The sequence below is a fragment of the Eptatretus burgeri genome, chromosome 6 (assembly GCF_056783735.1).
Source record: "Eptatretus burgeri isolate ZD-2024b chromosome 6, Ebu_testis_v1, whole genome shotgun sequence".
In the NCBI taxonomy this organism is placed as follows: Eukaryota; Metazoa; Chordata; class Myxini; order Myxiniformes; family Myxinidae; genus Eptatretus; species Eptatretus burgeri.
In genome coordinates, this window is record NC_140966.1 from 37,556,870 (window position 1) to 37,571,326 (window position 14,457).

Sequence of the window (14,457 nt, forward strand, 5' to 3'; positions counted from 1 at the left end):
TCACAGACATAAACAGGATTGGCCCAATCTACACCAAATTTTGGATACATGCTGGTAGTACCCAAGGTACCCCTCCAGACCCCTTTGTGGAGGGGGTTGGGGGAGGGGAGACAACTTACCAATGCTCCCAAAGGGAGCGGGTGTTTCTAGTAGGCAGACAACCAAATTTAGAAAATGATCCAAACTTTCAATCCTTTCATCCATCCAACGACCATGCTCTTTTCAGAGCAACAGTACTGCTAAAACAGTCAAAGCAAAATGATGGTACAGATTTATTTATTCGTATGAGCCTGTGGCTGCATCATTTTCTGGGGGCACAGCTGTGCCACTGATGCAATGGCCCCTGCTCCCAATAGGCTGTTACTCATTTTGCCGACTTCGGAAGGACGACAGGCTGAGTCAACCCACCTGGTGTGAATTCAATGGTTAAAAAAAAAAACACCTTGAACTCAAGATCCTAGAATCATAAGCCAGCTACATTAACCATTAAGCCAACACCAGGCACAAGGTACAGATAATCACACCCAAATGAGACTACTACCCCCAAGCAATCCTGTCAGCCCATGCTTCACTTTATTCCCATACTGCAAAATGTTACTGATAGAATAGGATGATTTGGTAATAAAGAGTACAAGCACAGATATTTATGAAAAGTGTTCCCTTTTAGTTACTGGGCCTGTTAGTCCAATGGACCTAATTTTCATTGGTCTTCACAGCCTTGTTTGATACCCGCATACTGTACTGCTTCAGCATTAGCTTGCCATTCACTAAGCCCAGATGTGCTTGGGGCCAGTGCGGGGGATTATATGTTTGTTATTATTGTTATCATACCACTATTCTTATTAATGTTGTAAATATTATTAGTATTAATTAACATATGCTTTGTGGCAGTTTTATCATTGTTTTTGTTATTTATTTTGTAATTAGAATGCCATGCCTTGGTAGAAACACGTGCTAAGCTGTTTTATATACCTCAACATGGCATACGTTTAAAACATGGGAATCCTAACGGACTTTTTTGGAGTTAATGAACCTAATAAACTCAGGAGGTCATAACGATCATTTTGGTACATCACATTCCACACCAGAAAGCTCTAGTACAACTCCACAAAAAACACACACACACACACACACACACACACACACACACACACACACACACACACACACACACACACACACACACACACACACACACACACACACACACACACACACACACACACACACACACACACACACACACACACAGTAGACGCTCAACCCATTTGGTGCACTCACCGATGCACAGGATGTTGAAGCAGAAACCTTGTGCAATTGACTTGTTCACCAATTGATCAGGCAGGCTGTCAAAGCCCACATGGCCAGCGAGTGATAGGCTTCTGATATCTTCATTCTACACACGTAAAATGGGAATGCAGGTCAAATACACATTTCCCTCAAGCTTACACTTTATCATTTCAATACACCTTTCACCATTATCTTACCTATTCCCCTCCTCCACCATATTTACATTCACCCCAATTGCGAAAATATCAAAAAATAGGTTTTCACCGGGTTTGGTTTGGTGTCGTGTTCACAAGGTACAGTGACAAAATAAATAAAAGTAGTCTGTCTCTGTCTCTGTCTCTGTCTCTGTATATATGTGTGTCTGTTTGTCTCTGTGTTGCTCTACGTTCTATATACCTTATCAGAGGTTCCCCAGTAATAATCTGAATCTCTTGTATGTCCAGTCAGTCACTGGATCTGCAGTAACAAACTAAGTGTCTGGCATGCCTGGTCACCGATTGGCAGTGGTGATGCGCCTGGTCTGACACATACAACTTGTGTGTTTATCAATTTCATGACCAACACTCCTGTGACAATGTTTCTATTGAACCTTCCACAAGTTATTTTGTATTTTTAAACAGGTCAAGGCTCATGGAGGAGCTAAGAATACAACAAGATTGCAAAATAAACAAACACTTTTTGTTTTAAAAACACGTGCCCAAGCGTATTCTACGTGACAATTATTAAGCTTATCATAAACAGCTCAAAAGCTGCGTTTTATTACAGCGCGTGCGCTGTATACAATTGCACCGAGTTTGAAATGTCCCCGGTGTCTACCACGTCCACTACGTCTCCGGTGTCCCCCCCCCCCACCACTCTCCTCAAGACAGCCAATGAAGGCCGTCCGGTAGATGCAGTGCGTAACCCAGACGGAAATAGTGAGAATTGACGGAAATACCCGAGTATTTCAATGGAAATTTGTCAAACTAATGTGTTATATATGTGAAAACCATTAAATTTATTGCTTGACAGGACAAAAAACCAAGAAACGAGCCCCTCTCATGTACGAACGAACGAAAGACGTCATTTCCGCCCACCATCGCATTTCGCGCCGAAAGACGTCATTTCCGCCCACCATCGCATTTCGCGCCGAAAGACGTCATTTCCGCCCACCATCGCATTTCGCGCCGATCGCCGAATGCTGAAAGCTAAGTTCTTCTTATGCTATCATTCTTTTGCGGCCCCCTGCCACGCTGTATCAAACGATTTCATTCCTTCTGTTATATATAAAGGTGCTTATCACAATAATAACAAGATTTTTACATTTCAAATATTAAGTACGCTTTTTAATTGTTTTTCAACTGAAAAAGCATAAATTGCATATTTTAACATTAGTGTACTCATTTGCTTCACCACACACACTGTATTGAAGGATTTCACTTGTTGTCTTTCCAGCTCATGCTGAACCTACTATTACGACCACTACTACGACTAAGTCTACTACTTTTAACAGCCCCAATTATTACCACCTTTGTGTGCGATTAGCCAGGGAAAAATTTTAGGCCGACATCTTTCACGTTCCGGCTGGCCAGGGTTGACGTTCCAGTGAAGGAGGCAAGAATTGGGATTTTCAACATCCACCGAGTCATGAAGATGGGACACTCAGTTTAATATCCATCTTATCCATGATTTATGGCCCGGCTTGTGAAACATGAGGGTGACTGTTTATAGCTGGACCGAGATACAAACCCAGGCTACACAGCTGACGTGAGTCTGCGTACCTCCAGGCTATCCTGCTAGCTTTTCACAGCTCACGCTATTATATAATGTAAAACGTGGTGTCTGTCCGTGCGTTCGGCTGTCTCCCATTCCCGGCGGCTGCTTCCCAAGTGCTGCATTTGAAAAACTCCACGTGCGGGCAAAGCTCAACATTCAGCCACACGAAGCTCATGATACCAAAGGAGATACATTTTAAATGAATAAATAGAACATGGAATCGGTTTATTTAACAGTGAGTCAAGATACGACCCGAGGATTATCACAAAGTTGAACAAACCATGTCAGCATTGTTAATAACAGTAGTCTCCACTGAAAGTCTTTGAACAAAGGTTGCAGTGCAAGGCGATCATTTGATTAAAGAAAAACCTCCATTTAGCATTGTGACCTAAAAATAACATGTAATAATAAGCTTCAAAGAGATCGAAAATAAACTTAAATTTAATACTTGCTCGACTCGACGATGTAATTCGTTACAGTTCGAGCGTCCGCTCCGAGTCGAGAAGGTTGGAATTTCAAACCCCGGCCAAGTAAAGAGTTACAGCAAAGGCTTTAAAATGGTGTGTGTGTTACTTTCATTGCTTTACGCTCAACATTTAAAAGGGATAGAGCATGGACATAGAAAGGGGGCAGGGAAGGTGGAAGTCTCCTGTATCTATCCTATGCAACCTATTCCTTCCTGCACCAATTGTTTGTTAAAGCCTTCCTCTAATTCGTCCTTCAACTCCACTGTCGGTGCCCCTCCCTCTCTCGACTGTTCCTTTTGTCCTGTTGTGTCCCGATCCGTTCAGTGGTTTTGTTCCTCCATAAGCAATGATTCTGTCCACAACCCCCCCCCCCCCCATTGTGCAGGCTTGATGGGCTGAATGGTCTCTTTCTGTGTTGAAGTTCCTTGGAAGGGAAGTCATCTATTTATATAGATTGTGAATTATGGTGTCTGTCCATGCGTTTGTTCGTCCGTCTCCAGTTTACGGCAGCCGCTTCCTCCGCTGCGTTTGAAAAGCTACCGATTGGTTATTTTGCATTTTGATTTCACTTTCCTTGATGTTTAGTCACTTTATATTTTAGTATATTTAGTCACTTTATTGTCCTTTCCAGTAATCTTTAAAATCAACATGAAAATCTGGATTAAAGTTGATTTAATACACATCATCACGGAGTAACACACAATTTAAAATAGCTACATTTTGCCCCTCTCCTTCGACAAACTGAACCTCCACCACCCGATGTTACTTACGGCGTAGCCAGGCTGAGGCAGACGAGGAAGTTTCCTCGTCGCTCATTTCCTGAAATATGATCTGGCCTGAGCCCTCTGGCAATCTGAGCTCCCTGGGGAGTAAACTATCAAAGCTACCCGGCAATGCTCTGAATACTCTTATCTCCACTCCTATCACAATACCTAAATAGGACAATATCCCCCCTGACAGTGACTGAACAACCCTCCTCCGAGTACACTGATCTCATGAGGCACGAGCTCGTGCACTTGGCTCTGTTGAATTAACGTTTTTGTAGTCTTTTATATATAATAGGGGGCAACCATTTGATATCCGGGGAGAGGGGGAGGGTGAGGGCTTGGGGGAGCTGGAGTTTTTTTTTTTAAATAAATAAATTAACGTTAAGATCACGTTAATGGCGTTATGTGTAAAATGTGAAAAAAATATTTTGTTTGGGATTGCGACAGAAAAAAATATTTAAGTTCTGGAAAAAAATCCATGCAGCCCCGCCCCACCCCCTAGATAACGAATGGTTGCCCCCTGAAACTCATGCACTTGACAGCCTGGCGCTAGCTGATGTCACCAAGTGGGTACATTGTATTTTCCTGGGAGTATTTCCAGGTCACTGATGCACTTTATAGTTTCACTTGAGTTTGAGAGACAGCTTGTTTATTGTGAAAATGAAAAGAGGAGCAGATATTCGTGAATTTTTCTCCAGGTGGGTACACAAGTTAAAAGTCAGGGTTGAAGATAATATATTTATGGATTTTGGTAGCTCTGAATCCTGCTTATTTGTGGTCCTTCAACCCATTATACTTAATTTCTTTAAAAAAAAAAAATCACTGAATGTTAAGTGTAATGTTTTACAGTGATATCATTTCAAATAAGTTGCATTTATTTAATTCAATTCAATTTCTAAATGTTTAATGACATTTTCTATTGATATTGTTTAATGATATTGTTTAATGAATATTTTCTACCTTCCTCGATTTAGACTCTTGGGAAAAGAAACTCAATTGCTATTGACCGCTTCTGTGCCACCTTTGACAATTTAGGTGGCTTTGTGGTAGTTCTGGATAAATTGCCATGTATTTAATGACAAATTATAATAGAGCTCATAGATTTGCAATTATGTGTCCCTCAAGTGGATGGAGACTCAGAGAACACAGAGGCCAGGGGGTACAGTGGAGGTGTTACACTGTAGTTTTGGCCTGCCAGCATAGGAAGAATGTGACCTAGTTCCAACCACAAACCCCACATGGCACTGTATCCATAGATTACACTGTCTGTCAGCAACAGCCTTCCCAAGTTACTTTGGAAGGCTGGTCAGGACTCCTGCACAAATTAGAATAGGGGGGGGGAATCACATGTTATATCCCCCCTCCCATTGTGGGGTTTGGTTTGCCACCTGCTAAAACAGGTTTGCACCTGTTTGGTTTGCCACCTGTTATATCCCTCCACCCCTCCCCCCATTACACAGGAAAATAAAATTATCCCTATGTTTACTTTCTTATTGTGTTTGCAGAATATCGATCATGAACATTCTTTAACAGATTTGGCCTACCAGATATATACTGTCACAAAACTAAAATCACACTATCAGCGCCCCCCCCCATCCCCCCACCCCGTGGCGTCTGAGCCACCTATGCTTTTAGCCGCAGACGCTGGCTCCAAGAGAGCTCTGCGTTGTTCTTTGTCTTCTTGTTCTTGTTGTTCTGGTGAAGACAAAACCTTTGAACGTCATGATGTTATATTTGTAATGTCATGACATTATGTGTGTATGTGTAAGAGAGGAGCAGCAGAGGGAGGGAGGGAGGTCGAGAGGGAGAGAAAGAGGGAGGGAGGGAGGTCGAGAGGGAGAGAAAGAAGGAGGGAGGGAGGCAGAGGAAAGGAGATAGAGAAAATGGAGGCAGACAGAGATGGTGATAGGGCAAGCAGAGAGGCAAGCAACAAGGCAGAGAGGGAGGCAGGCGGGAAGGCAAGCAAGGAGGCAGGCAGGGAGAAAGGCAGCAGTCAGATAAGTAGGGAGGCAGGCAGGGAGGCAAGATAGAGGCAAACATAGCAAGGACATTGACTGGTGGAACGACGTAGTTCTTGCACAATTTTGTGCTCATTATATTTTGGCCAGTGTAGAAATTTCATGTGGAATTATTAAAACTTGTACACAAAATTATCTCCAAGTCAAACATGGAAGGTTTGGAGACATAATCCTTGACTTCATTGACAATATAGGAATATTTTGGAATTTTGTTTGAAAATATAGAAATATATAGGATTTTAAAAAATATATGAAAATATATCAGACACTTAAAACATAATAAAAGAGGAAATATAGGAGCGCTGGACAGACTAATATAATTTGCTGAAAGATGTACAACATTGAGACCAATCATCTTGTAGGGCCAATTCCAAGAAACCAGCTCCAAGTTCTTCCAGTTCAAACATACCTCAACCATCCACGGGTTATTCAACTCCTGTCTCTTCACCTGATGCAGTTGCCAGTACATCTAAGGAGTCTGAAACTCTTGTCACCACAACTGCTACCAGTTCTACACTCGAGCCAATATCTTCAACCACATATAGTGATGATATTGTTTTAAAAGATAGAGATGAGCTAAATGATCAAGACAGATGCAGAATTCTGGAGGATAAGTGGAAGCCTGCTGCAGGATTTTCTTTCCCCAGGAATTTCCAGAACCGACACTACTCTGTGGCATGGGAAGAGAAGTTCCCATGGTTGCGATATTCCCCTTCCATAGATGGTGCCATTCTGTGCCTTTTGCATATGCTTTGCCATAGAACACTCACTCACCAACCCAGAGTTTGTGACAAAACCAAAGACTGGAAAAATGCCTGTGGTTCAAAGAGAGGTTCACTTCATACACACCATACACCAGCTGTGCACCAAGCATCCCTAAAGATTGCGGATGAGTTTCTTGCAATATGCAATACCGAGAAGAGGTCAATAAATGAACACCTCTCTCATGCATATCACGAGAGGGTATAGAAGAACAGGAAAACTCTCCTCTCCATATTGGATGTAATTATTTCCCTCTCAAGACGAGGAATCCCCCTGATGGGTCGGTAGCGCAAAGAAGCCCACGAAGAAGACAGTAACATTAACTTCTTCGTGAAATGGAAGGCAATGGACAATACTGCCCTGGCATCACACCTGCAACACTGTCCACGTAATGCACAGTACCTCTCACCACAGATTCAGAATGAACTGTTGGACTGTTTTGCTGATGTCCTGAGAAGTGATATTATAGCTCAGGCTATGGAATCAGAGTTCTTCAGCATTATGGCTGATGAAACAACAGACCAGAGCCATGTAGAGCAACTTTCCCTGTGCATTCATTACCTTCACAGGAACAAGGACAACTTATTAGAGGTTGCAGAAGACTTTATAGGGTTTGTGAAGCTTCCTGAAACCACGGCCAAAGCAATCACAGATGCAATGATTACACAACTTACAAATTGGAATGTGGATTTGGAGAAGTGGAGGGGAAAAGAGTTTGATGGAGCATCAGCCATGGCTGGGCACTTGTCAGGAGTGACCACCCGGATTAAGGAAGTTTTTCCCCAGACAAAATACTTCACACATTGTCGGAACCACTGCCTTAATCTTGTAATTGTCAACACATGCCAGAATGTACCTGAAATCAGAAGCTTTATGGATTCCTTCCAAGAGATGACATTTTTCATCAGCTACTCTGCCAAGAGGAAGCACATCCTGAAGACAAACATTTCTCAGAAAGTTGTTGACGAAATCAATATGGATGCAGATGAACATGAACAAGAGCTTTTCCAGAGTGCAGGTGGATGGCAGAGTCTTCCCACACTGTGATACAAGGTGGCTGTCTCGGGTTTATTCCATCAGTACCCTCCTTGTGCAGTATAGCCAAATCTATCAAAGCATGGAGAAAATTGCTGAAAAGTCAACAGGTCGGTCCAAACATGATGCCATAGCTTACACCAAGAGAATGAGTGAATTCCCATACATCATGAGTGCTGTAATGACACAGAAAATCCTTGCATACATACAACCACTATCTGTGGCAAAGCAGTCCAATAAATGTGACCTGGTACTTGCGCACACAGAATGCCAGTCCCTAATAGTATTGATGAAGAGTGAACGCAGGGAGGAGACATTCAAGAATCTGTATGACAGGGCCACCCACCTGCTGAAAGACACCTTTGGAGATGATCAGGAGCCAGATATTCCTCGATCAAATGCACGACAGACACAGAGCCAATGCGCCATGCTCCAACCCAGAGGAGTACTCCAGAGTGAACTACTATTATCCATTTGTGGATCATGTTATCACTCACCTTGAGAAGAGATTCCCTGCAGAGCTGAAGAATGTCATGCTTGCTAACTACCTGCTCCCCAGTAAGCTCATCAAACTCACTGAAGAGACTGAACAGAATATACTGAAAGAGTATAATGCAGATCTACCCATGCCCGACACGTTTGGAGGTGAGGTTAGTAAACTACCAGTAATAGTGCAATTTCAGTTGTAAATTTGCATAAATGCTTTGTAACAGCCTGACAAGGAATGCTCCCCAGGGAGTGGATGGTGCTGTCTAAATACAGATCCAATGACCAGGGTAATAATGTGAAGTATTTTAGCAGGTGGCAAACCAGAATACTGCTGCGGAAATGGCCCTGAGTGTGTTACTAAATATAGGATTAGCCCAGATACCCCATTAAATGCATGTTTAGCCAGGTTGTTTGGTAAATGGACGCTACATGTGTGCCGTGAGGTGGAAGAGACTGTTCATCGTTGGTACATTGGTGGTGGACCGAGAGGCTCTTTATCTTCCTTCCTCTCGCTGGACATTAGTCCCCGCCCAGCGTTCTGAGAGGGAGTGGCCGAGAGAAGGAAGTGAAACTGAACGGAGGAGCCCGGGCGCGCCGAGTCTGCGGTCGGCAGAAGCTGAACCCGGGCGCGCCGAGTCTGCGGTCGGCAGAAGCTGAACCCGGGCGCGCCGAGTCTGCGGTCGGCAGAAGCTGAACCCGGGCGCGCCGAGTCTGCGGTCGGCAGAAGCTGAACCCGGGCGCGCCGAGTCTGCGGTCGGCAGAAGCTGAACCCGGGCGCGCCGAGTCTGCGGTCGGCAGAAGCTGAACCCGGGCGCGCCGAGTCTGCGGTCGGCAGAAGCTGAACCCGGGCGCGCCGAGTCTGCGGTCGGCAGAAGCTGAACCCGGGCGCGCCGAGTCTGCGGTCGGCAGAAGCTGAACCCGGGCGCGCCGAGTCTGCGGTCGGCAGAAGCTGAACCCGGGCGCGCCGAGTCTGCGGTCGGCAGAAGCTGAACCCGGGCGCGCCGAGTCTGCGGTCGGCAGAAGCTGAACCCGGGCGCGCCGAGTCTGCGGTCGGCAGAAGCTGAACCCGAGCGCGCCGAGTCTGCGGTCGGCAGAAGCTGAACCCGAGCGCGCCGAGTCTGCGATCGGCAGAAGCTGAACCCGAGCGCGCCGAGTCTGCGATCGGCAGAAGCTGAACCCGAGCGCGCCGAGTCTGCGATCGGCAGAAGCTGAACCCGAGCGCGCCGAGTCTGCGACCGGCAGAAGCTGAACTCGAGCGCCGAGTCTGCGATCGGCAGAAGCTGAACCCGAGCGCGCGGTCTGCGATCGGCAGAAGCTGAAACCCGAGGCGCGGCAGAAGCTGAACCCGAGGCCGAGTCTGCGATCGGCAGAAGCTGAACCCGAGCGCGCCGAGTCTGCGATCGGCAGAAGGCTGAAACGCCGAGTCTGCCTCGAGCTGCGCGCCGAGTCTGCGATCGGCAGAAGCTGAGTGCGATCGGCAGAAGCTGAACGCGCCGAGTCTGCGATCAGAAGCTGAACCGAGCGCCGAGTCTGCGATCGGCAGAAGCTGAACCCGAGCGCGCCGAGTCTGCGATCGGCAGAAGCTGAGCCCGAGCGCGCCGAGTCTGCGATCGGCAGAAGAAGCGGAGTCCTGCGTCCGAGCGCGCCGAGTCTGCGATCGGCAGAAGCTGACGACCGACTGCGCTGAGCTGCGATCGAGCGAGCGCGCCGACTCGGCTAGAAGCTGAGAAGCCCGAGCGCGCCGAGTCTGCGATCGGCAGAAGCTGAACGAGTCTGCGACCGAGCTCGAGTCTGCGATCGGCAGAAGCTGAACCCGAGCGCGCCGAGTCTGCGATCGGCAGAAGCTGAACCCGAGCGCGCCGAGTCTGCGATCGGCAGAAGCTGAACCCGAGCGCGCCGAGTCTGCGATCGGCAGAAGCTGAACCCGAGCGCGCCGAGTCTGCGATCGGCAGAAGCTGAACCCGAGCGCGCCGAGTCTGCGATCGGCAGAAGCTGAACCCGAGCGCGCCGAGTCTGCGATCGGCAGAAGCTGAACCCGAGCGCGCCGAGTCTGCGATCGGCAGAAGCTGAACCCGAGCGCGCCGAGTCTGCGATCGGCGCTGAACCCGAGCGCGCCGAGTCTGCGATCGGCAGAAGCGTCTGCGATCGGCAAGCTGAACCCGAGCGCGCCGAGTCTGCGATCGGCAGAAGCTGAACCCGAGCGCGCCGAGTCTGCGATCGGCAGAAGCTGAACCCGAGCGCGCCGAGTCTGCGATCGGCAGAAGCTGAACCCGAGCGCGCCGAGTCTGCGATCGGCAGAAGCTGAACCCGAGCGCGCCGAGTCTGCGATCGGCAGAAGCTGAACCCGAGCGCGCCGAGTCTGCGATCGGCAGAAGCTGAACCCGAGCGCGCCGAGTCTGCGATCGGCAGAAGCTGAACCCGAGCGCGCCGAGTCCGCGATCGGCAGAAGCTGAACCCGAGCGCGCCGAGTCCGCGATCGGCAGAAGCTGAACCCGAGCGCGCCGGGTCCGCGATCGGCAGAAGCTGAGCCCGAGCGCGCCGGGTCCGCGATCGGCAGAAGCTGAGCCCGAGCGCGCCGGGTCCGCGATCGGCAGAAGCTGAGCCCGAGCGCGCCGGGTCCGCGATCGGCAGAAGCTGAACCCGAGCGCGCCGAGTCCGCGATCGGCAGAAGCTGAACCCGAGCGCGCCGAGTCCGCGATCGGCAGAAGCTGAACCCGAGCGCGCCGAGTCTGCGATCGGCAGAAGCTGAACCCGAGCGCGCCGAGTCTGCGATCGGCAGAAGCTGAACCCGAGCGCGCCGAGTCTGCGATCGGCAGAAGCTGAACCCGAGCGCGCCGAGTCTGCGATCGGCAGAAGCTGAACCCGAGCGCGCCGAGTCTGCGATCGGCAGAAGCTGAACCCGAGCGCGCCGAGTCTGCGATCGGCAGAAGCTGAACCCGAGCGCGCCGAGTCTGCGATCGGCAGAAGCTGAACCCGAGCGCGCCGAGTCTGCGATCGGCAGAAGCTGAACCCGAGCGCGCCGAGTCTGCGATCGGCAGAAGCTGAACCCGAGCGCGCCGAGTCTGCGATCGGCAGAAGCTGAACCCGAGCGCGCCGAGTCTGCGATCGGCAGAAGCTGAACCCGAGCGCGCCGAGTCTGCGATCGGCAGAAGCTGAACCCGAGCGCGCCGAGTCTGCGATCGGCAGAAGCTGAACCCGAGCGCGCCGAGTCTGCGATCGGCAGAAGCTGAACCCGAGCGCGCCGAGTCTGCGATCGGCAGAAGCTGAACCCGAGCGCGCCGAGTCTGCGATCGGCAGAAGCTGAACCCGAGCGCGCCGGGTCTGCGATCGGCAGAAGCTGAACCCGAGCGCGCCGAGTCTGCGATCGGCAGAAGCTGAACCCGAGCGCGCCGAGTCTGCGATCGGCAGAAGCTGAACCCGAGCGCGCCGAGTCTGCGATCGGCAGAAGCTGAACCCGAGCGCGCCGAGTCTGCGATCGGCAGAAGCTGAACCCGAGCGCGCCGAGTCTGCGATCGGCAGAAGCTGAACCCGAGCGCGCCGAGTCTGCGATCGGCAGAAGCTGAACCCGAGCGCGCCGAGTCTGCGATCGGCAGAAGCTGAACCCGAGCGCGCCGAGTCCGCGATCGGCAGAAGCTGAACCCGAGCGCGCCGAGTCCGCGATCGGCAGAAGCTGAACCCGAGCGCGCCGAGTCCGCGATCGGCAGAAGCTGAACCCGAGCGCGCCGAGTCCGCGATCGGCAGAAGCTGAACCCGAGCGCGCCGAGTCTGCGATCGGCAGAAGCTGAGCCTGAGTGCGCCAGGTCTGCGATCGGCAGAAGCTGAACCTGAGTGTGCCGAGTCTGTGATCGGCAGAAGCTGAACCGGAGAGCGCCGAGGAGGCGCCGATCGGCTGTTCACGGGATGGCTGCGTCTGTTTTCGTGAGGAACAAGCCGAAAGAAAGGCCGGGAAGGCAATAGAGAAATGACGAGTGTCGGGTCGCGATCTGCTGGATGAGCAGTGGGCTTCGAGGCGAGCGAGCGAAGGAAAGGCAGGGGTGGATCTGCGACGAGAGCGCTGAAGTGTGGTGCGATCGGCAGGAGAAGGAACTGAACCTGAGGGTCGGAGTCTGCCATCTGCCGAGGGAGTAACTGAGCCTGAGTGTCGAGTGAGGATTTCTGCTGTATAGAAATGACTAGAGGCTGCCTGCACGTCGATCCGGCGATCGACTTTCATGAGAAGTTCCTAGACCCGTTGGTCGATCCGCCTACCGGAGCCCAACACCCCGATTTGGCCTTGTCTGGTGAACCAGCCAGGCCTGGACTTGTATGCTGGACTTTGTGAGAAACCAGCTGAGACCCACTATCGATGTGACGGTCTTGTGCCATCGACATTGCGCGGGGACAGGATGCGCTGAGGAGGGCATGCGCAAGCAGTGTCTTGAGAATAAAGAATACGGCGCCGCCATCTTGCTCGAGCTTGGGGCTCGAATCCGTGGACATCGGCTTGTCACGAGCCACATTCGTGTCTTTGACACTTTCCTCTCGTCCATGAAGCATCACCAAGTACTCTGTGTCTTGTCTGCATGCTCTCCGTGTCTTGGTTGCATGTCGTTTCAGGGTTATCTCATTGGAGTTTCCTTCGAAACCCATAATCCGTAGCTCCCTAGTTAAGAACGGGTTATAGATTCATTATAATGTTGCGAATTCTGGCCCGTCCGGCGTGCGATCGGCCGCTTGACTCGAATGGCAGCCGCGTCGCCCACCAGAACGGACAATTCAGTCATGACCCTCTTGGAACTACCGCCAAGGAGCTAACCACGGGTGGGGGTTTAACCTCACCACAACCCAGTCCGCATTCTACCCGCGCGAAATAGGATGAATCGCGGAAAGTCGATATACCTAAGTACTCGCACGGGTAACCTACCGAGGGGTTGAACCACGCCACAGGTCGACTCCGGACACGAACCGCTTAAGCGGCTCGTTCCGTGCTACAGGGATAACCGAGCGGAGTTATCGTCGACCTTGACGGTTCAGATTAGTTACCGGGTGTTTAAAACCCACTATCAATCCCTTACGTGATGCAAGATGAAGATTCAACAAAGGAAAGGACGAAGCGAAACAGGGGAACAATTGGACAAGCACATTTAATGCGCGACACACGGAAGCACGTATTTCCAGTCAGCAACAATTAATCATGCACGTATACAGAGGCAAGAACAAAAGCAAGAACGAAACGCAGAGCTACAACCGAATATAATAATTACACTGACACTTATGAAGGTCTAAACTTGACGGACTGGCGCCACACACACACATTTACACAAAACCCAAAGAAATAAAAGTGGCAACTTCCCTTTTTGCGCACAGGGTCCTTCTCCCACGCCCTCAGCTTTCAGCTCCTCCAGCATGGTCGGTGAGCTCGTGCTTCGCACCGGCACGTGTTGGCCTCTCGACGCCACGGACGGGGTTTTGGGAAACGAACGGGGTTTTCCGGCGCTATCTCGGTACGGATGGACGGACGGGGGAGAAGAAACCGTCGATACTTGGGGCCGAGAGAGGGGAATGGCAGACGCTCCGTCCCACCAGCGGGGTCTCCGGACCGCACCGACTCCGACCAGGAGCTTCTTCTTCTTCCTCCTCCTCCTCCTCCTCCTCCTCCTCCTCCTCCTCCTCCTCTCTCACCACACCGTCATGTACAAAGGGATCAGGCGCGCTGACGCTCCGTCCCACCAGCGGGGTCTCGTTACCGCACAGACTCCGACCGACCCTCCGACCAGGAACTTCTTCTCTCTCTCTCACCACACAGTCATGTACAAAGGGATCAAGCGCGCTCCGTCCCACCAGAGGACTCTCGGGCCTGCACCGACTCCGACTGACCCTCCGACCAGGAGCTTC

General features: G+C 50.5%; 1 protein-coding gene across 2 annotated transcripts in view; it reads right to left on the minus strand.

Annotated features, from left to right (window-relative positions):
- LOC147024562 (septin-11-like) overlaps positions 1–14,457 on the minus strand; it is a 39,913-nt gene that overhangs the window by 19,805 nt on the left and 5,651 nt on the right. For both annotated transcript variants that reach the window (XM_085884603.1, XM_085884602.1), the window contains one exon: positions 1,282–1,396. In XM_085884603.1, coding sequence (XP_085740729.1) covers positions 1,282–1,396 — 115 coding nt within the window. Of the gene's footprint in view, positions 1–1,281; positions 1,397–14,457 lie in introns of those variants that run through there.